The 23532-nt window shown below is 41.5% G+C and overlaps 2 protein-coding genes across 7 annotated transcripts in view; one reads left to right on the top strand and one right to left on the bottom strand.

Annotated features, from left to right (window-relative positions):
• The window catches only part of PLN (phospholamban), a 30944-nt gene extending 30023 nt beyond the window's left edge, over window positions 1-921 (top strand). Inside the window, exon 3 of the transcript XR_014509951.1 lies at window positions 694-921. The gene's annotated coding sequence lies outside the window, so the exon portion shown is untranslated. The remainder of the gene's footprint in view (window positions 1-693) is intronic.
• CEP85L (centrosomal protein 85L) overlaps window positions 1-23286 on the bottom strand; it is a gene marked incomplete at its 5' end in the record, with an annotated part of 98483 nt that extends 75197 nt beyond the window's left edge. The window contains 3 exons of one of the 6 annotated variants that reach the window (XM_083435204.1): window positions 7068-7229; window positions 14495-14634; window positions 22757-23282. In XM_083435204.1, the coding sequence (XP_083291330.1) occupies window positions 7068-7229; window positions 14495-14612 (280 nt within the window). Of the gene's footprint in view, window positions 1-7067; window positions 7230-14494; window positions 14635-17341; window positions 17575-22756 lie in introns of those variants that run through there. The other 5 variants (XM_083435206.1, XM_083435203.1, XM_083435205.1 and 2 more) reach the window with 5 other exon arrangements.
• Between the last annotated feature and the right edge of the window lie 246 nt (window positions 23287-23532).

The following is a 23532-nucleotide window of genomic DNA, read 5'->3' as shown; positions in this document are numbered from 1 at the left end:
AAAATCAATACAATATGCTGCCAGGAGAATCGTCTCCTGAACCAAGTGCATTAGTTGGAAGAAAGAAATCTGGCTACAAGCTTTTTGCTTTTCTCCATGGAATTCCACCCGACATCAGGATACTCTACTTTCCTGCTCTCACATCATTCATCTGCCTTCTTACCATCTTACCTTGCTACTATCATTCAAACTATACAGGCCAATTACAGTTTGAGCACTTAATGCCACTAGATAACTAACATATTATGTAACTACTAGTAGATAATCAATATACCCTTTGAACAGATCAGATAAACTTTTATTAGGGAAACTTCCTACCAGCTCCCTCAAATCATCCTGTGAACTCCAAAAACCAGAGCCATCTTGATCAGGGTTGTTTAATCAGCAGTTCTATAATTTTTATTTTTCACGGGGATCCACAGTAATTATCATGCTTAGTCTTGAACAAACTCTTCCAAAAGTAGTTCAATAGTTTACAATATATTTAGTTGTGAAACTGCGACTAAGGGACAGTGACTTGTCCAAAGCTTGGTCCTTGGTTAAAGCAGGAAGGATTTGAAACCAGGATTCCATTCTCCATTCACTTGCTTGCTTTTTGAATTGGAGAAAGGATTGCTGGGAGTTAAGATCAGCATAAAGAAAATATTTCTGTTTTGGAGATGCATCTTAAGATATATGTTGCTTCTTTTGCAGGATTCCTCTTCGTTCAGCACCTCAGATTCCCACAGGCAACATAACATCCATGCAAAATCTTTGCTGAAAAAATTCTCAACTCAGATAAATGATCTTTTATCATGCAATTACACCTAATGGCAAAATGTGAGGACCCAATCAGCCAGCAAAGGACATTGCTTGTATTTTAAGAGTATCCGTACCATTATATAAAAACAAAAGTTTCTTGTAATTTTTAAGCACTTGAAATACTGACAAGATACTTGATAGAAACAAACTTTTTTCCATTAGCGGAGTAACTGTTGGCACGCCTCTTTGCAACTTTTGCTTTCACAAGGGAAGGGAGCGACTTAAGCTTCACTTCCTCTCCTGGCAGTTTAAACACTGCTTACATTGTTTTATGGTTTCCATGAGAAAACAAATCTCAAGCAAGACCCAATTCATGGTCTGGGAGTACTTGAGGCTGAAGTACACTGTTGAACCTAAGCAGGTGTGGATTTGATCAGAACTTTGGATGGGGCGGGGCAGACTACTGGATGCCCCATGTAAGAGCAGGAATTAGTACATTAAAAAAGCAAGTAAGAAAACAAATCTCAAGCAACAAATGTAAGTGAAACCTTTTCCACATCTGGCCATCAACTGCAGATCATATAGTGTACCCTGGCATTTTTAAAAAAATGTAAGCAAGAACAACTGGGCAAACTGTAGTATGCACGAGAACAGAACTACTAGATGTCCAAGCCCTTGCCATGTAAGCACAGTGAGGAAACACAAAACACATCGCATAAGCATGCTTCCCATACACATTGGGCCAAGTTAGGAGCAGTAGTCTATAAGTTGCATCCATGCACTCATCACCAAGGGCTGCCTTCTGAGCTGTACAAACATCAAAACTGAATATCAGAGGTTATTAGAAGCAGACAACAGGTATAGGGAAGGAAGAAGGGAAAACAGCACTGACTCTGCCCACTGTCTCCTGAAAGGCATTACTGCAATGGTACAAGGGCCGGGAGGCAACAGCAATAGCTCCCATACAAGTGACTCATTTCTCAACTTGGGCTGCCATAGAACCTGTGAGGAGACAGAGGATTCAGCCGAAAGCTTACAGCCTTTTATTCAATGGGTCCTGTCTCCTCACAGGCTCTATGCTAGTTCAAAGAGATGTAAGCATACAAGAAATATCAAGGCTGTGTACACTGGTGTTTAATCCTTGAAACTACAGCAGCAAATGGGCTTATCAATCATTTATAAACACCTCTAATGCAGAACATTTTACAGCCTTGCCTTTTCATTCATGAATATTTAATAAATCATGCCCCACAGAGAAAGGGGTCATGTTGGGTATACAGAGATGTTTGAGGTCATTACTTAAAAAGGTCTCATGGACTAAACTCAAGCCAACATGGCCCAGTAATCGTAATGTGGTAATCTGTGAACTGCCCTGAGACCTCTGGGTATAGGGTGGTAAATAAATTCAGTTAATAATAATCCTCATGATCCTCTCCATTCAATTCTTATGAGGGTCAGGTAGATTGCACATTAAAGATACTACATACACTGTCAAGAGCAACCAAGCATTTGTGAATGAGTGTAGGTTGGACAGAGACAACTCTCCCTTGTCTCCAGCTCATGATTTCCACATTCTACTTCCAGATTTTGACACTGTCCTCTGTGCAAGGCCATATGGGTACATATAAACACAGGTAAAATGTTCCTTATGCCACTACATACAGGAATGCTTACAAAGGAATTGTGGAAAATTAAAAATCCAGGGGCACCAGTATCATAATGAACTGACAATAGCTATAATGATACAGCAAACATCATAAATAAAGACTCATAATTTATGACTGGCATTTTATTTCACTGATTCCTTCCTTTCAGAACTGTTTGCCCTATTAGAAAGTATCATTTCATAGCATTCTTCTTGCATAAATGAAAGAAAACACAATAGGCACTGGAACTGGTGGCATCCTGGGACAAGTCTGCTTTTATGAAAGGAGCTACTTCATTCCTTCCTGGCATATTCTGAAACTGCCAAGCAAGAGGAAGAACAGGATGGTGCAGAGAGAGAGAGAGAGGAGGGGTGAGAAGGGCAGCAGTGAAGAGGAAGAATTCTCCTCTCACTTAGCTGCTCTTCACACTTGAGCCAATCTTGGTAGATGTGGCAATATACCCCCATGCTGCCTGAACTGTCCTGTGGGAGTGGAAAGGAAAGAGTCACAGGGAGATGTGAGCAAGACAACTCATTCCTTTTGCTCTCTTCCTCCTGAATATCGTCAATGCATTTCAGAAACACAGGGGGGGGGGCGGGTTGCTTGATTTGCTGGGTGAGGGGAACACAGAACCACACCTGACAACATATTGGTCCACCAACAACACTAACGGTATTACTAACAGGAGCCCATTACATGACTTAAAATAAATGGCAATGACCTTCTGCCTGTCTCTTCTTCCTAAGCTATCTCACCCAAAGATACATTTCTAGTTGCACACAGATTTCTCTCAGGTGTTTGGAAAGAGACAAATTAGTACATGAGTTAAAAATTAATACCATTCTTTTCATTAAAAGAGAATAGTTATTTCCTCTGAAATCAGACATGGACGAGAGCAAGAGACAGCTCTTCGGCAGCTATTCCTTTATTGCAGTTTTCATTGGTTGCAATGACCATTCACTTATTTAAAAGCAGTTTACTGTGACAGACTATTTTATTCCTTTCATGTTGGCAGAGTAAATCTGTGTCTGTCTGGCTGACTGCAGAGCACATATTTATGCAACTGACATGCATGAAAAAAGCACAGTAGCAACATTTTCCCAGTTTGCTCTGTAAATCACAGCATTATTTTTATTTTGTTTGTTGCAAATATAGTTTATCATTTGACTCAGTAAAACACCATTCAGAAGGAGATAATACATTTCCTACCACGTACAAATGAACTGCAGCACCTACATCAAAATTCCTATCTTCTATTAGGTCCCATAAAACAGTTATATTTATTGGTATCTGTTATTTGAGAGTGATTCACATAAAGACACACTTCTGAGTGCTGGTTCCTGGCCTAGTATCAGCAGAGAACCTTCTAGATCCCTCACAATTGGGGCTGCTTCACACATTAATTTGTACATGTAAAGCATTTTATCTGAAACTTTTAAAAAAACCCCAACACAAACATGTTCATACAGCAGAATCCTATTTCCACAGCTTATCTGCTGCTGACCTTTAAATATGAGTTACAAGTAAGCTTTGAGATGGAAGCAGGAAGGGACTGCGACTACATGTGAACCACTTGCACAGGCAAACAACAGTTTCCTCCTTCAATGGCCATCTCTCAGTTTTGAGTGACTAGCAAGCTTCCTCATAGGTGAGTAGGACTATAGTATAGCATTTCCCAACCTGAGGCCAACCAGACATTTCGAACTACAACTCCCAACAGCCTGAGCCAGCATGGGCAAAGGTCAGGGATAATGGGAGTTGTAGTCCAAAACATCTCAAGTTAGGAAAGGCAAGTGTATTGTGCTCCTTTTACAGCAGCAGTGGGGGGTGGGGTGGGGTGTAGCCACCGTCCCAAGACTGGTGTTTCTGCTGTTGAAACAAGGCAAAGTTGGGGTTGCATGGTCACCCTGCCCCAGCCTGGGTAAGCAGCAGCAACAGGAGGGCAGCTCTGCCCCACCATATGTGCCACTATTGTTTTATTGATAACACGAAACGCTAGAATCTCATTTAGGAAGAGCAACACTTCTGTTAAGTATCAACGGAGCAAGCTCAAGTGGAACAAACTTAGACATAACTGATCTAAACTGAACTTGGAATCAGCCCACCTGGCCAATAATTTTCCTTTTGGATATGAAGGAACAATATACCTTTTCTATGGTTGCCTAGGGAGTATTTATTTATATTATCGATCTACTTGCATTCATTATTTACCATAAGACATTCAAAGATGCTTGAAACAAGAACAGTTTATTTCTGCAGACTGAAAAGCAAACTAAAAACAGGAAAGTCACTAAGTGCACATATGAGTCCAATTGTGGTGAAGATGCTGTAGTTCTTGTATTGGGAGACTGCCAATTTGGGGGAGGGGGGGAGAGAGAACTATGATTTTTTTTATGACTACAATGTTGAACAATTGCAATTTTATAGTATATGCTTCCAGGCTAAACATTTAGTTGTATTCCTGGCCAGAGATATGGGGAAGGAGTCTCTCTCAGCTGTTATAATTGTTACTTGTTTTTGTTTCATCTATCCTCTCCCACCCTAGTGAGTTGGATTTTTCAGTTGTAATAAATTATTTCGAATTGACAAGGCAGCGAACACTCCCATAAGCATTCGTGGAATTTTGAATAGGCAAGAACTTTTTGGATACTTACTAAGTAACAAGAGGCAATGCTCTTAGTCACTGCACATGTAACTTCACTTACAGCAAAATCTGTACTTTCAGATTAATGAGAAAGGAGAGGAAATTCTCTCCAACAATGCTGAAAACCTTAAGAAATGTAGGGAAGGTATCAAACTACAAAGAACTTTATAGGTCAAGTAAGAAGAGTATCACAGTCAGATTGCAATCCTATGTACACTTACATGGAAATAACTCTGAAGGAAAATAGTGGTACTTGATTTCAAATAATGATGCACTGGACTGTGGGGTCAGATAGATAAATATGTGATTATACAATATCTCAAATTCTACAGTAATTGGCAACAGTCTTTGGGATAGTCATAAAAAGAAAGACGTAAAGAAAAGCATTTTTCTGTGGCACAGACACCTTGGTGGTCTAGAATAGTTCACAACCCTGATTTTGCTAGTTTCTGCCAATCTATTCAAATAATCTGGGCATGCACCCTGTATGTAATCATTTATCAAATCTAATACCCATTTGCTAGAGGGAAGAACATTAAAGCAATTCTATGTGAAGATATATTACAAAGCAAAGACTAAGTTTTATTCACTGATAATTAAGAATGGGAAAGTGCAATAAAAAAATCACACTTAGTTCAGTACTGAAGCTGACAGGAACTTCATTATATTTATTAAGCTTGAAAAATGCAATTTCCTTTCCCTGCATCTTTGCAATGGTCAAAGTTGCCAGGTTGTTCAACAGCATTTTCTACCATCAGTTATGCAAGACCTGCCTTCTCAGCATTGCAACTGAGAACAGGCTAAGGACCAGCTTGAAAATAAAGTTCTTCTTGGCAGCCTATCTAGATTTTGTCATGAATTATGCTGCATCCCAATTTTTTTTTTTAAAAAAACCTCTTGCCTAAAGTCTAGCCAGTACTGACAAAAATGCAATCCAATGAGTTCAGAGTGGGGTTCCTGTTTTGCTTTGTAAAAATTTTCCTCTTCCCTTGAAAAACAGCCTCGTGCATGAATTTCAGACAGGAAAACAGCAAGATGATTTAGAACAGCAGTGTGAAAACAATGTAGATAAGTGACATCAGCAGATCCAATAACATGTCTTTTATTTCCAATAAATACAGGGCAAGTAAAAACAGAACAAAGGGAGTGCTAACAAATAAAAGTAGGTACAACAATGTTATCAGCTAGAGCTATGTAGCCCAGCCTTGTTTTCAGCGACCCGCCTGATGGCCAAGGCAAGGGCAACCAAGAATTTGATGTAGGCACATGAGCAGGCTGGCAAAGGAGGGATTGCTCAACCACCAGTTCATGGAATAAGTAAACAAATTGCAGGCCAGATCTAGGAACAGCCATAATTGGGGAACCAGGCAGAGCTGGACACGGGCACTACTCCCCTATGCAAATGTAAGTATTTCTGTTGCTCTAAGTGTTCTTCCAAATTAATTTTTTTATTGATTTTTACTTGTTTAGGTATGGTGGAAGGGGAAAACAAAGCAACACTCTTGAACATCAGCATCTCATGAAGGGTATACTCAGGAGGTCTTACATATTTAACATAATAAAAAATATCCTTCTAGTAGCACCTTAGAGGCCAACTAAGTTTGTTACTGGTATGAACTTTCGTGTGCATGCACACTTCTTCAGATACACACAAAAGCTCATACCAATAACAAACTTAGCTGGTTTCTAAAGTGCTACTGGAAGGAAATTTTTTATTTTGTTTCGACTACGGCAGACCAACATGGCTACCTACCTGTAACTATATTTAACATAAGTTACCTTTGACCAAATAAAAAATAAGGCTGCAATTTAATGAGCACTTATTTGTGAATAAGCCCCACTGATTATGGTGGGAATAACTTCTGAAAAAACATAAACCTCCCACGTCAACAGGGGGGGAAAAGTTAACTTGTTCTCTGAACAAGTTACGTGCTTCTCTGTATTTTATATAAACTCCGTCTCAATGTTTCAAGACCATCTCTTGCCTCTGCATTCCACGAAAGCACCAATGCCTTATATTAAGCATCTCTACTCACCTTCCACACTATCAGAACAGGAGGTTCCGATACCAGTGTCCCCACTGTCAGAAGCTATGCTGTGTCTTCTCAGGTGGGTACTCCGACCAGTTGATGAACCAGGTGTGGCTTGCCACAGTGGATCAGTACCAGGTAACCATCCCGACGAAGAATATTCTGTGCCTGCCAAGAAAAAAGTATATTTATTCAAAGTCATTACGACAGAGTTCAACAACAAACTGTATTTTAAAGATAATATCCACAGATGTAAAATTAGGAAACATCAAAACCTGTAGCAATTTGTTCTATGGTAATCTAATGATGTAGTTTATCACTGAAGTTGCACATGAATGCATTCAAACAAATGACAGTCACTTGTTAAGATCTGGTGTCATTCAGTTACTACATTGTATATTTGTTGTGTTTATTCTCAACCTAGCTTTGCTCAAGGCTCAGAAGATATTGCAAAATACAGTTTCTTTGCAAGTAAGGTTTTGAGAGGCAAGCTGGAAGTCATCATACATTCTGACACACAGAAAATGTTGTTCAGGATTCTAAAAGGCTAGTTTTCTCTAGTTTTAATTTAATTAAAATGACCCTTAAGAGAAGTGTAATTAATATTATATGAGAGCTCGACACCAAACCACAATCTCCTCAAAAGCGTATTCAACAGCTTCCTTCCAGCAGACAGAGTTTCATTTGTCTGACACAAAAGACTCTTGGCTAGAGGGCAACTTGTAGCAATCACTTCAACCGAAGACACTAAACAACTGCATGCTATCTGATATAACAGAACAGAAATACAGTAAATATAGTTCAGCTCATCATCTATGGATTTCATGACCTTACAGCATGTCACAAGCCATCTATTCAGGTCAGATCCTGAATGAAAAGACTTAAAAGCCATGAAGAAATACAGATTTTATGAGTTGTGACACAATGTAGTAGAGGCCAACGTTCGGTAAGTGCAAGATGCACCCTATTCCAAAAAGTCAATTAATTAAATAAAATCACAATTTAACAATCAGCTAAAGGGGAACCTTGAATAATGCCAGATGCACACGTGCATGCACACTCACATCGACAGACACTCGTTGTGATTTACTACATCATAACTAAACAGAGCAAAGCAGCAGAAACCACTTTTTAAATTCAACTAATAAGGCACTTGGACTTCGTGCCAACCACATCTATTCAGACTCCTTGATTTCTATCCTCTATACTGCTGTCGCTACTTATTACATCTTTACACTTTCAATTCAGTTTGTGGATTCCAGTCTACGGAAGGATAGACATTTCCACTCAAGCTGCCCCCTCTTCTATGTCTGCACACAGCCAATCAGCTATGCTGGTGCTACTGGCTAACACACACTTCAGATACAGTAGTAAGCTCTTTTAGTAAATTACAAATGACATGCAGTGTGGCAGGACAAACCTGACCCACTTGCATCGCAGAGGAAGCTCATACCTTGCTCGAAGTATTCATGTGTGCATGTCTGTAGTGCTCAAATTTTAAAAAGAACTGCAGCACGTAATTTCGCCAATTGGTATGTGCCAATCCCGTCCGCGCTTTGCTAATTCCCATCCCACTTCAAAGCGCTTGCCTTTACAATGCAAATATCAAATATATGTAAAAGTCAGGGGACTGAGCCAAGTATAACATGGGCAGATGATGCACAAGCATGTCCATTATGTCCTGCCAGGTTGCCCTCGTTATCCTGCTGTTCCTTCTTCATTTTTGCCAATCAGAACAGACTGCCAAGCCTACCCAGTTTGTGAGGGGCGGGGGAATAGTAGAGCAATACATATGGATGACAGGAGACATTGGAGCAAATCATGCAACCTGTGCCAAGGCTTGAAATGGGCAGGTTCCCATTTTTCTTAAAGGATCAAGAAATTACAACTACAATTTTAGTTGCATGTAAAATGGACTCTGTGATTACCAAGGAATTGTATTATTTCCTTAAGTTTTATTAAATCAAAATACGGAAGCAATACTTTTTTTACCAGCAAGTGTAGTAAAATGATGGCACGGAGGCCGCAGCTACACTTAATTATAGCAGAATCTACGGATTTTATGCAACTAAACATAAAGCAAAATCTGGTAAAATTTTAGACACACAGCAGCAGAGAAGAGAGTCACGCAGAAGATTGCCTCTTTAAATTTTCTTGATGCCTTGAATACTGCAGACTTACAAAATGTATTATTATTAATTATTACCGTATTTTTCGCCCTATAGGACGCACCGTCCCATAAGGCGCACCTAGTTTTTTGGGGGGGAAATAAAGGAAAAAAATTATTTCCCCCCCCCCAGGCGCGGGGTTGGGGAAGCCCGAGCTTCCCCGACCCCAGCCCCCAAACAGGCAGCTCTCTGCAAGCCGTGGGAGCCCAGTGCTGGCTCCCGCTGCTTGCTGAGAGGTCCGCGAAGCCTGGACGCGCTGAGCTTAGCGCGCGCAGGCTTCAGCATGCAGGCAACTCTCCGCCAGCAGCGGGAGCGCTCCAGCTGCTTACGGAGAGGTCCGCGAAGCCTGGACGCGCTGAGCTCAGCGCGCGCAGGCTTCAGCATGCAGGCAACTCTCCGCCAGCAGCGGGAGCACTCCCGCTGCTTACGGAGAGGTCCGCGAAGCCTGGACACGCTGAGCTCAGCGCGCGCAGGCTTCAGCATGCAGGCAACTCTCCGCCAGCAGCGGGAGCGCTCCCGCTGCTTGCGGAGAGGTCCGCGAAGCCTGCATTCGCCCCATAGGACGCACACACATTTCCCCTTCATTTTTGGAGGGGAAAAAGTGCATCCTATAGGGCGAAAAATACGGTATTCTGCATCATCAGCCCTTTGCCATGAAGTCTCAAGATGGATAACAACAATTTAAAAATAAAATATTGAAATGATTTAAAACAAATGATAGTTAAACTAATCTTGAAATAAAGACCTCGGGTGTCAAAGACCAGGGTAAATTCAACATACGACAAAAACTACTTATTAAAGGTAACAAACACACCTCAGTGGGAAGGAAATTCCATAGCTTAAGGGCTGACAAAGAGAATGCTCTCTCCTGGAACACCACCACCCAGAACTTGAGGGCAGTGGAACTACCAAGAAAGAGTGCATAATGTATGTATACTCCACTGTCACAGTTAAGCAGTATAAAATCCTTCAATGTCCTGCCTGTAGAAGATCGAAATGATGTAAGGGGAGGAAATCAGAATATATAGATCGCAGACAAGATGTAAGAATATAAACCTTGGATTTCCATCTTCCAGATTTGAGGACTGGCATAACAACTCCATTAGGGTAGTATTTATAATATGAGAACTATAAAAAAAAGGTAAAGGACCCCTGACACTTAAGTCCAATCGCAGACGACTCTGGGGTTGTGGTGCTAATCTCGCTTTACAGGCTGAGGGAGTCAGCGTTTGTCTGCAGACAGTTTTTCTGGATCATGTGGCCAGCATGACTAAGCTGCTTCTGGAACAACCAAACGCCAAAACCAGAGCATCGCACGGAAACGCTGTTTACCTTCCCGCCAGAGCAGTACCTATTTATCTACTTGTACCTTTTTGGGGGCATGCTTTCAAACTGCTAGGTTGGCAGGAGAATATACTATAGTATATACTATATACCAGACTATATAGTATATACTATAGGTAAAGAAAGGGACCCCTGACCATTAGGTCCAGTCGTGGCCGACTCTGGGGTTGCGGCGCTAATCTCGCTTTACTGGCCGAGGGAGCCTGCGTACAGCTTCCGGGTCATGTGGCCAGCATGACTTAGCCACTTCTGGCAAACCAGAGCAGCGCACGGAAACGCTGTTTACCTTCCCGCTGGAGCGGTACCTAATGATCTACTTACACTTTGATGTGCTTTCGAACTGCTAGGTTGGCAGGAGCAGGGACCGAGCAACAGGCGCTCACCCCGTCACGGGGATTCGAACCGCCCACCTTCTGATTGGCAAGTCCTAGACTCTGTGGTTTAACCCACAGCGCCACCCGCATCCAGTATATACTATAGGTAGTATTAATTTACTGTCCTACTTGTAAATAACATCTGCACAGACTGCATCTTATACTGTAATTCTATACTCATAGATGTAGTTGTCTCTAACAGCTGGTGAAATAGCTGACTTATACTTTTTTACAAGACAATTACTTATTTTAAATGGTCAGCAGTTGGCCACAAAAATTTCCAAAACATAAAAATACATAAAATGGACTTCACTAAATTAATGATATTCAATGTAAGCAAGAGAGAGCATTGCTCAAAGAGCACAGGGGTATTCTGAGAACCAGACAGAGCTGTGTAGATATATACACATAGACGCATGCAAGAATGGAAGGAAGAGGAAGGTAAGCAAAAGCTTCTCTTTGAACTTTTTACTCAGCACTTGCAACAAGCAGTCGTCATCATTTCCGTAGTGGCACATGGCTGTTGCATAGTAAGTTACAGCCCTAGGGGGCTTCAACTGTAATTAGAGTGACACAAGTGAGACAAAGACAGCCCATAAACAATCTACTTTAGCACAATGATAAGCTCTTAAAGCTCATGTTTTCATTCAAGTGCATTTGTGTAACGCATAAAACCAGCAAAGATATCAACTAACGAATTTTCAGGGCCTTTGTAGATTTCATTTTAATCTGGGACTTTGGAAACCTGCATGACTCAAATTGCACGGAATATGGCAACTAAAATTTATTCCTTTGCACACAATCCTAAGAATCTGTTTTCATTTTCATGTTGCAAGTCTCTAGCCTACATATTACCTGAGCAGGCAGGGAATATAAAAAAGGGAATGACCATTTTCCCTTTAATAGGAATTCCAGTAATCAGAGAAAGGGCCATTTGCTAAGTGCAACCAGCAGCCATTTCTCATGGCAAAATCACATTTTCTTGGCCTTAAAATCCACGTTCTTCCTTTACACACAAACTGAATGAAACATTCCAAATTCTGGAAGTCAAAAATTCCTCACAGAAATCATATTGACATTGTACAAATTGTATGAACTGTGTAAAGCTCATTTATTCTACCTATTCCACTTGAAGAACCAAATCCTAGTATTAAAAAATTGGACAAGAGGAGTTTAGAGCTGAGTTGTACAGCCCTGCCGATTAGCTATTTTGCTCCTATAAAGTCTGTTAATACACAGCAGAAACAGAAAACTGAGCTACAGATGTTTCTTATTTCTACTTTGGCACGCAAATGCAATGCATTAGCTCATGCCTTCTATTGCTGGCTCACCTCCCCATCCTCCTAACCAATGCACTCTTCACCTATAGTAACTATTCCTCTTTTACACTCTCTGTTCAACCAAATTATTCCATCTGGGGAGATTTCGTTTTAAAAAAACAGCCAGAGAATAGTAGATTTACACTGCTTTATTCTAAGCTGTTTTCAGATCAGTTTTACATTGGTTTGCAAACAATTTTACTGCTTATAATCAAAATACAGTCCTCTCATGAGTTATGCAGCAACCACCCAAAAAAAATTTTTTTTAAAAAAAGAGAAATGTAACTAACAACAGTCGAGCCTGCTCTGCATAACGAAAGGACTGCAGAACGTTAGGCAGGGCTTGGCCACACAGTAAAGCAGAGGTGCAGCTCTGTAACAGGCAGGCTTTTGGGTGGAATGACAGGGATATGTGTTGCCATATTCCTGCAGCCATTTGGAAACTAAACATCGTTTGTTGTACAAAAATGCATTTTACATTGTCATTAAAAATAGCATTTCATGCTGCCAAATTTCCAATAGAATTTTTTTTATTTTTGCTATACAGCCATACCTTGGATCCCGAACACCTTGCGACTTGAACATTTTGGCTCTCGAACGCCGCAAAACTAGAAGTGTTCCGGGTTACAAACGTTCTTTGGAACCCGAACATCTGACACAGCTTCTGATTGAGTGCAGGAAGCTCCTGCAGCCAATCGGAAGCCACACCTTGGTTGTCAAACGTTTTCGGAAGTCGGACGCACTTCCAGAATGGATTCCGTTCAACAACCAAGATACGACTGTACCATGAACTTGAAGTAAGAAAACTGATCTTGGAAATTTTGGTAAGCAGGAGCAGGAAGATGCTTGATTTACTGAGTAACAGGAAGATGTACAGTAGCTAGCAAGGTATCCATACAATTAGAGCTAGGTAGGGTAAATACTGCTTCATTAAGTAAGGGAAGGCAGTATCACCAAAGTCACATTGTCATTTCCCTCTCCAACACTGCAACCACCCACTGCCAAAGTAATGTGACAAAAACAAGTACATGTGATCCAACCTTCTTTGTGTTATCAAGTTTTTTCAGCAGCTACACTGGGCAATAATATACAAACTGGGCAACAGGGAGTTAAACTGTTATCTGTGTAATATCGTGTAATATTTAAGTAGCTCTTTAAATTAACAGTGAAAGAAAACTTAAGGCAAGAGGGAGCCAATTTATGTACTTATGTACAAGTTAATTATGGGAAAATTCAGCAAAGGACTCTTGAGATAGCCCTTCATGACTTCACTTGACAAGGTCCTCTAGCCAGTGACAAAAATGGGAAATGTTTGCACCTTTGTTCATGGGGATGCAGCTGAAGTTTAGACAACCAGTATATGTAAGACACATCAGTTTCCAACAGAAGCAAACACAGTAGTACAATGGGTCAATCAGTGGCCAAGAGGAAGGAAGCTCCATGCTACTAACTGGTGGAGTGATTGCTCCTTCCAGTCATTGCTCAGCATCAGTCTCTTCCTATACATCACACTGCCTGGCCACCACTGTCAGTTTCCATTGCCTACAGAGGCACACAAAGCTTCCTTTTGGTAAGGAAGAAAGACATGCATAACAACCCCCGTCTTTCAGTATAACACTAAGCAACTTGCAGAAATGTGGTGTAGAAGGCAAGGTAAGATTGACAAAGACACACTCCTGATTCCTGCCAGACAAACCCAAAGCTTAAGCACCATGGCCTACTGTGGAGCAGGCGGTAGTAAATAAAAATATTATATGATGTGTACAACTCCAGTTTCATTTTTATTTCAAACCCTTTATTACAGAGCCACATCCCTGCTATTCCAGGCCATATTTCTGATATGATGAAATTGTTTTTATATAACTATTTTATTGAATCTTCATGTGTTAAGGACAAGTCCCAAAGTACCAACATTAGTACTGCAGCCTTCTTTAATTTTATTTTTACTGTCAATTTCAAACAGAGGTTTTCCGCAGGTAATGTATGAGAACAAGAAGGTTTTTTTCTGCAGGCTGCAATGCTATTTCTGAAACTACATTAATTTCTCTAGAGACAGGTCTCCCTAGTCCACTCATGCTCCCCTATGGGAGAAGCGAAGAAGTTTGACCCCCCCCCCAGCACTTTATATGTTTATAGGTATTTTATTTATTAAATCTCTTTTCCACACTTCCTCCCAAAAGATCCCAGCTTATATACATAAGCTTAGAAGAGGAAACAAATTGAACTACCTTCATCACTATATTCTTCTGACATCTTTTGCAGAATGGTCACTATTACTCCCATTTTACAAGTAGGAACCTGAAGCTGCAAGACAGTGATTCTCTCAGGGCCACCCTGCTCAGCCATGTACTTAACAGGGAGCTGAACCCTGAAACAAAAATAAAATTTAAAATGTAGTAATCTTGCATGTTCAACAAATGTAAGTATCATTCTCTATTTAGCCCAAGCTTACTTTAAAAAAAACAAAACCAAAGTGTTTGCAACTTCTAGCTACAGTAAAAACTACAAGTGTCAGAAAATTCTGTTTAAAATGTCTTCTGTTGTCATTCTCAGCTCATGTAACAGAAATTTCAGAGTGCATATGTCACTACATAGCAGCCATTCTTTCTCCTCAAACAAATAGATCAAACCAGAAGAGCTGACCCAGTACAGTACCACAAATTAAAAAGCACAGCCTTCCACATCATGCAGGAGAATCATAGTGTGAAGTTAGGTATAAAGGTAAAGGTATCCCTGCCCATCAGGGCCAGTCGTGTCCGACTCTAGGGTTGCGCGCTCATCTCACTCAAGAGGCCGGGAGCCGGCGCTGTCCGAAGACACTTCCGGGTCACGTGGCCAGCGTGACGAAGCTGCATCTGGTGAGCCAGCACCAGCGCAGCACACAGAAACGCCGTTTACCTTCCCGCTAGAAAGCGGTCCCTATTTATCTACTTGCACTTAGGGGTGCTTTCGAACTGCTAGGTAGGCAGGAGCTGGGACCAAACAACGGGAGCTCACCCTGCCGTGGGGATTTGAACCGCCGACCTTTCAATCGGCAGGTCCTAGGCTCTGTGGTTTAACCCACAGCGCCACCCGCGTCCCTTAAGTTAGGTATACAGTACTGTAAAGAAAATGATTCCCCCGCCCCCAGCTCTGTAACAATGTTCTTCTGAAGCCTAAGAATGCTTGCTGCTTGGCAACTGAAAGCTTGGAAATAATCAAAGAGCAAGTTTCTGTTAAATGTTTCTCACATTCATGGAACAATCCTTTCACCTAAATCCCAACAAAGAAACTATATGCAAGCAGTCCTTGGCCTATTCACATTCATACAAAGATTGCCCAAAGAGATATAAAGACACGTTGCATGAACAGACACAACACTACCTGTAGGCAATTAAAAGTTTCAGAAAACTCAATTTATGAAAATCCTAGTCATAAATTACCAATCCCTTTGACTCACTGAAATTCTCATACTTGGACTGCAACCAAGAGATCAGAAACATTTACAGTGACCTAGACACTGTTCAACATCCACTTCTGCATTTCTTCTAGTCCTAATTACAAATAGAAGCAGATGCTTATGTGGCCATAATGAATCCAATGTGACTATCCTGTGGCTAGCCAGAAGTTCCTAATCATGGATGCATGAGGACTATTCCTGTAATTGTGCACTAGTTAAGATAAAGGAAAACATACTGAATTGGGCTTAAGTACAATTTAAAGTTTGTTCTTCAATAGTATGTTTTTATTTTTGTTTCTGAGCAATGAAGCTTCACTTGTTCAAAAACTAAGCAACAACAAGACAGTACACACAGCAGCACCCCAATCACAGTCACAATTATATGGGAAAAGTTCACATTGCCTACAACTGAGCTTAAACAAACTGTGCAAAAGAGGAGCAGAAGCTTTTAGAGTGGGACTTAGTTGCTCACATAAGTTTTCAGAACACGGAATATAAGAATGAAAATGTTTTCATTTGTAAAGTTGTACAGTAAAGGATAGCACTGGAATTAACAAATAGCTTGTAAGCTCCTGAAACTCAGGTTACAAACCAAAGATAGGATTCTAAAGTTATGTGGAAGAGGCAGAACAGTTGATACTGGAGACAAGTGTAGAAGCAGCCTTCCTCCTATTATAGCTTATCAGCAACAAATGGGTTTTTCTTCAACAATAGCTGCTAAGACATCTGCCACACACATTAAACCATTTCAGGATCTTCAGGACTCTCAAGCAATTGCAGAGATTTCTCATCTGCTCAACTGGTTTGCTACTGTGCACAGAATATGAAAAAATGTGTATCCTAACCTTAATATTATCAATGAGTATACATAAATAAATGCTTACTCTGCTAGACTCTTAAGAGTAACTTCCATTGCCAAATAAGTGGCATGCAAATGGGAAGAGCATAGTCTTTGTTGGTTCACATTGCATAATGAATGTCCTCTTCATTCATTACTATTTCATAACAATCCTGATTTTAATTTGCAATAAACATTTTAAGAATGCTTGTTTACCTTTTTTATAGTTCTGGATTATGGATTATGAAATCTCTTCATCTGCTCCTTACTGTAACATAACCAACTGAGTGAAGATTGCAATTTCACATAAACTTCAGAAACCACCCATTAATTATAACAGTTAGGTGAGAATAGAGCCAGCTGTATTCTTGTTCATTCCCTTTATGCTATTCCTTGGTACAAAAGGTGGTGCTTCACGTGAGCCTCCATCTGTTGTGAGATTTATTTTCTCTCTTGCTTGTTCATTATCCAATTGCGCACCCATGCATATTTGTTACAGCATGCCCGAAAGCACAAGCCCCAAAAGAAATTAAAAAGGTCAAATGTAAAGGCAGAAAAGCCATCTCACAAAGGGACGTTACAGCAACCCCATATTACAATGGAAGTGAAACAAATAGGAAGGTAAGATATAGGAAGAACAGGAAGGGAGATGCTAACAAAAGGCAGAGGTGCTATATAAGCATTGAAAATCAAGGTCACACAAACCAAAAAGAGAGAAAAGGCAGTACAGCCTACTGAGTTCATCCCGGAAGGCTCTAGGCATGCCAGTGCCACTACACAGACAATTCAGAAACTCACCATTACTTCCCCTTTCAAGGACACACCCGCATTCTTGGAGGCAAGTACCACCATTGCGTTCTCATCTTCAGGGCTCCAATTACTGTTTATATCCAAACAGATATAAAACTACTTGATCTTTCTCCCCTCCCCACCCCAACCCATCCCACACCTAAAAGGCAAAGAGAGCTTAGGTTATCCTAGCCGGTTCTTCACCTATAGTATGAATTCAACATTTGTTTCATGTTTTAACAAAACCAACCAATTCAGGAGACCCCCCTCAAAGCTCATAATAAGATTGTGATCTCACACTGGTTTAAAATTCAATTGTGACATTGCCTGTGAGGCTGATCACTCTCATACCACCTGAGGCTAACATTTAGCAAGAAAACCTACCTTGCTCAGGGAAACACAGATATTGTCAACAGATTTGTCCTATATTAAGAAGACCCTGTCTCAGGAAATTATTATTAGACAAGAAATAACTATAACAGCCTAAAGCTTGCCTTCAAGTTAGTTAGTGGATCAAGGAACAAAATATCACTCTACTATTAATTATCCAGCTTGGAATCAAAGTAAGATGCCTTATACTGAGTCAGATGAATTGTCAATATAGATCAATGTGGTCTATATTAACTAATAGCTGCTCTCTGAAGTTTCAGACTGGGGACATTCACAGGAATACCTGAAGAGGCCAGGGACTGAATATGTGCAAAGCAAAGCTCCACTACTAAAGTATGGCCTTTCTTCAAGATTCCCTGCTAAAGTTTTGAAAGCCAAAAAGCACAAAAAATGTATAGTACTTGGCTGCATTTTCTAAATTATCAAACATGCTACAATTGTTGCACTGTGCATATTCAGGTATTAATTGCTTTGCAGTAGCTTTCCCTGACGTTGCCCTCCCAATATTTTGGAATAAAAATCCCAATAACTGCACCAGCATGGCCAATGGTCAGGGATGATGAGAGTTGCAGCCCAGCAATATCTAGGGCAGGCATGGGCAAACTCCGGTCCTCCAGACTACAATGGGACTATAATTCCCATCATCCCTAGCTAACAGGACCAGTGGTCAGGGATGATGGGGATTATAGTCCCATTGTAGTCCAGAGGGCTGGAGTTTGCCTACGCCTGATTGGGGGTGGGGTGCCATTCTGGGGAATGCTACTTTGCGGGGTATTTTTATTTGAGGCCTCCTTGCTATGCACATCAAAGCTTGACTTTATGGTCTCCTTACACTCAGACGTTGGACTCTATTCATACACCCATGGGGCTGCACACCAATTTACATGCCACAGATATGTGGCACTTTCTCTAATGCCATTGTGAAGAACAGCTCTTACTTCACACACCACATGACTTGCATGGTAGAGGGGAACTCACTGAGCGCCTGGAGAAAATGTAGGCTATAAATGTAAAAGTAAAAACAAAACACTAATCAGCAGTCCAGCCTTGTTGTGAGGAGACTGCCTGGACATCAGGATTTTTGGTTTGTCTTCACAAAACCAAATGCCATTTGGAATTTGTGTTGGAGTGAGAAAGAGACCATGGAGTATTCTATCATTATTATTATTATTATTAATAATAATAATAATAATAATAATACATCCATTACAAGGATCACAAAAAGAAAAAGAAGAGTTTGGATTTGATATCCTGCCTTTCACTTTTAAAGAGTCTCAAAGTGGCTAACAATCTCCTTTCCCTTCCTCCCCCACAACAAACACTCTGTGAGGTGAGTGAGGCTGAAAGACTTCAGAGAAGTGTGACTAACCCAAGGTCACCCAGCAGCTGCATGTGGATGAGCGGGGAAGTGGACCTGGTTCACCAGATTACAAGTCTACCATTCGTAACCACTACTACACCATGCGGGACATTACTGTGGGGCAAGAGGGCTGCTCATGTTTACCACTTTTTTATTTTTTAAAAGAACTGCATATTGCTCTAGAGAAGACAGATTTAATGAAGTTTGTTTTGAAATATCACAAAATAGCACAAGCAGGAAGGGGTTGTGTCATTCATTATTATTTAGTAACATCCAGTGGTACTAGTGAGTGCTATGCAACCACATGCCATGCACAAATTGTATGAACAATGCATGTTCTGGACTACATTTTCTAAGTAACCAAACACGAAGGTTTCAGATGCTAGGAAAAAGAGAAGTCTCAGCAAAAGAAGCCATTCAGCCTCAAAAACAGACATCTGAATCTCCTTCGGAATTTGGTTAACAACTACTAGCTATCCTACAAACAAAAAACAAAAACACCACCTGGGTCTGAAATTACCCATGAATGCTCTTTGCCTCAATTAATTATATAATGCTTCACAGAGCTCAGTCATTTTGTTTTATTGAGGATAGTCCCATAATAGATAGACAGATAGATAGATATAAAATGAAGCAATATGAATGTTTGGGTCCATAAATAGCTTATTATTATTATCAATCTTATCTTCACAAGTGCCACACCTGAAACAGGTGTTTAAAATATTTATTCTTGATCACCTACACATTCAGATAAACAAGTGCAATACTCTGTGGTCTTCTTATAAAGTTTCTGTACAAAGTCATTATGAGTGAGGGGGATTCTGCATCCCAAAACAGCCTCTTATTCATGCAAAGAGTAACCTGAAATGAAACCTCTTGCTGGATTAGAGCTATCAATTAATCAATGTTTTCTATGGAACTTTGCACATGATTTATTTAAATAATTAGAATTCACATTTATGTTTGCAACCCAACTGTCCTGATAAAAATACTGAATAATGAATAATTATAGTGTTCTTGCGAGGAATTATTAACCACAAGAACAATAAAAAATATTCACTATGGATATGACTTATTACCAAGCTATTGTGCAATCAGAACTAATCTCATATTGGGTCAGATAATGGTTCCATTCAGAGGCTTCAACCAATCAAACTACAGTATCAAAGTCAATAATGGTACACTCAAAAGCAGCCCTAATATTCTAGCACTTGGCAGGCATAATCACTGCTTCAAGTGGATGGTATAGATTTTAGTAAACATACTAAACTGAAATGAAAAAACATAATGGTACGAAGATTTCCAGGTTTGACAATAAGGGTGTCACATTTTGTCCAGCAGCAGGATACTATTATAACCAGCAACATTCTTTTAAATCAATCTATTTTATTATTCACTTCTGTATTAGCCTAGCAAACTAAGTATACAAACATATTGATGTAACAGTATAACGTGCTGGGAAGCACCTGTCAATTCTTAATCACATGTGTGCATTTCTCACAAGCTTCTATCCTTTTACTTTCAGGAAGATCTGCTGGTTGTTCTGAAAGACTTGGAAGTTGTTTATTTTCCCCACTTGTTTTTCTATGTATTTTCTTATAGAAATGGGTAACTCTTGTTGTTTTTGGACAGTGGGTTCACCTCTCACCCACTCTCCTCAGTAATACTGTATAACACGTGAAAAGCCATAAAAAATACTTACAGTATGGCAGGTGCGTTCTTTTTAGATATTACAACCCTATTCTTTAAAGCACATACTATTGCTTCATTTTATTATGGGTACAGTGCAAGCAAACAATATTTAAAAAGCTAAGCATACTTTGCAAATGTGTGTGTGATGCAAATAAATAGCTAATTGTAAAAATTTAAAAAATGCCCTCAAGCTCAGTAGTAAAGCACCTTCATTACAGGCAAAAGGTATCAGGTTCAGTCACTGGCATCTCCAAACATGATTGGCAAAGACCCCTGTCTAAAACCCTGGAGAGCCCAGCCTTGCCAGTTAGTGTCAACAATAATGAGCAAGATGGGCTAAAGCACTGACATGCTAGAAGGTAGATTCCTATTTTCCTTTCACTTTACAGCAAATGGAATATATACAGAACTGAATAGGCAGCTATAAGTCTTGTACCAACAGTGCCGGGGGAGGGGGGGGATCAGTGCTGTGTTTATCCTAGACTAGGAGAATAAAGTAGAGATATCTTCTAGCGAACCAACAGGGTTGGTTCATACTTGAGTCATATACAATTATTTTAGTAAACCAGTCACAAATTCTGGATTTTGTTTCTGGAACTGCCAAATTTAATTTATTGCTTCAATTTCTGGTTGGATTAAGGAATAGGAAATTATGTACAGCAAGCCCTGATCATTAATTAAAAAGTTAGCAAATGAATGGTATGCACAATAAACAACAGAATCTGCAGAGTCTATTTAATAGTTCACCCAGAGAACAGCTGACAACTTAAAGCTATAAGCCACTCCTCACATGTAACAAACAGTTCAGTAATTCATAGTGTTACCAAAGAATGGTAATTTATTCTAAAGTGCTGTGCAGACAAGTACAGTTTGTTCTCAGGCACTGCAAGAGAACTATTCAGTATCAGTAACAGGAGCTGATGACTAAAACACTACCTAGTTTGGGGCCATCAGTGCAAGAATATTCAACCTAATCCTATCTTGCATGGTTTAATTATAGAGATAACTGTATGGCTTAATTAATTTATCAAGGACATGCTAGCTACACAGGCCCAACTGAATTCCACCCGTTTTAACCTACCCATTTCAATAGCATCACACTAGAAGTCTCGACAGAGATGTATCCGGTTTTAACAGCACTACTGAGCTTTAAAGCTTTCCTTCCAAAATAAAGCCCTAACCCTGAGTTATCACTACTTCCCGGAAGCAGAGCATACAGTGTCTTTCTGAGGAAACTGGGCTCCATGACTGGGAGACGAGACAAGCACACACTTATTTATTCCAGGGCCATGTGCAAAACCGGGCAGCACTAGGGTCTTCTCCCCAACCCCCCACCCGTATCTGGGAACTTCCAAAGAGAAAAGCAAGTGTGGTGATTTTGTTTAGTTTGTTTCCCGCAGGGGGTTGCTTTTCTTTTCCTCTTTGGATTAAGCCGCGTTCACCAATCCTGCCAGGTTTAAGGGTGATTAGCGGAGAAAGCGCTAAATATAGCCGCGTAGTAACTAATTGCATTGCTTTCCCCGGCTTTAATGGCTCCCTGAAGCGGCGGCGGCGCCCCGCTTCCTTTCCCACCCAGGCTGGGCTGCAATCTGCATCGCCGGGCGGGCGGATTTGTTGCAGTGACCTTCTTCTTCTTCCTCCGCTCCTCTCCCCGCAACACTGCCCGACACCCGCCCCTTCTCCTCCTCGCAAATCACGAAACCAGATGGCGACGCGCGTTAACGAACATCTGAAGCAACTGTAGGGAAAGGGGAAGAAGCCAGGCACAAACTGAGGAGAGAAGAGACCCTCACCGAGAGCGCCAAAACCGAGGGGAGAAATCTGGCCTGGAAACTGAAACAAGCGAGTGGGGCGGGGAGAGAGAGAGAGGGACACGCTTTGTGGAGGCTGGGCGCTACACAACCCAAACCCGGTTCGCGTTCACACGTTTGCTGCCCGAAGAGATGGGGCCGGCCTCCCCCCACCCGCACCCCGGACGCTACCTGCTCTGTAGTCGCCGTTTTGGCCGAACTCGGAGAGGAGCCTCCCCCACATGGCGGGGCCTCCGCGGGCGGAGAGAGGGCCGTCGAGGAGGAGAAGCTCCGGGGGTCCGCACGGAGACCCGCGCCCGCGCGCGGCCTGGACGGCAGAGGCTGGAAGGGGCAGCTGCTGCTGGTCGCTCATTGCCGGCCCGCCGCCGCCGCTGCTCCTGCCCTTCGCGCTTGGCAGCCCGACTCTGGCCTGCGAGGACCCGAGGCCATGGTTGCTGCCGGCCAGTTCCTTCGCAGGACTAGCAGAGGAAAGGACAAAACTCGCCTCCTTCCTTCGCTGCTGCTGCTTGCTGCTGTTGCTGCCCACACACTGCAGCTTCCCGTCTCTTTTCTTCCTCCGCCTCCTCCTGCTGCTGCTGCTGCTCGGTGCCGGGCGGGGACAGAGGCGGGAACTCAGCAGATGCTGCCGCTACTCTCTGAAGAGAGGGGAGTTGGCAGCAGAAGCGGGAGGGGGCGGCAGGCAGCACGGAGCCCGCCAGGGGTAACTGGAGAAGCGGGAGAGGAGGAAAAGGAGAGGGAGGGGAGAGGACTGTTTCTTGGAAAGTAGCAGGAGGCAGCCCGGGAACGTGGATCCGGGAACACATGCGAAAGGGCCCCTGAGCACGTGCAGAGGGCCGGACCACGTGCGTCTGACACCATTAGGAGGAGAGACAGAAAACAAGTTCCAGGTCAACACTTTGGCAGCTTCTCCATATATATATATATATATATATATATATATATATATA

This window comes from Podarcis tiliguerta, assembly GCF_965153285.1.
Source record: "Podarcis tiliguerta genome assembly, chromosome: 3".
NCBI lineage: Eukaryota > Metazoa > Chordata > Lepidosauria > Squamata > Lacertidae > Podarcis > Podarcis tiliguerta.
The sequence above is the reverse complement of the archived record's forward strand: the minus strand, read 5'-3'. Positions and strand labels throughout refer to the sequence as shown.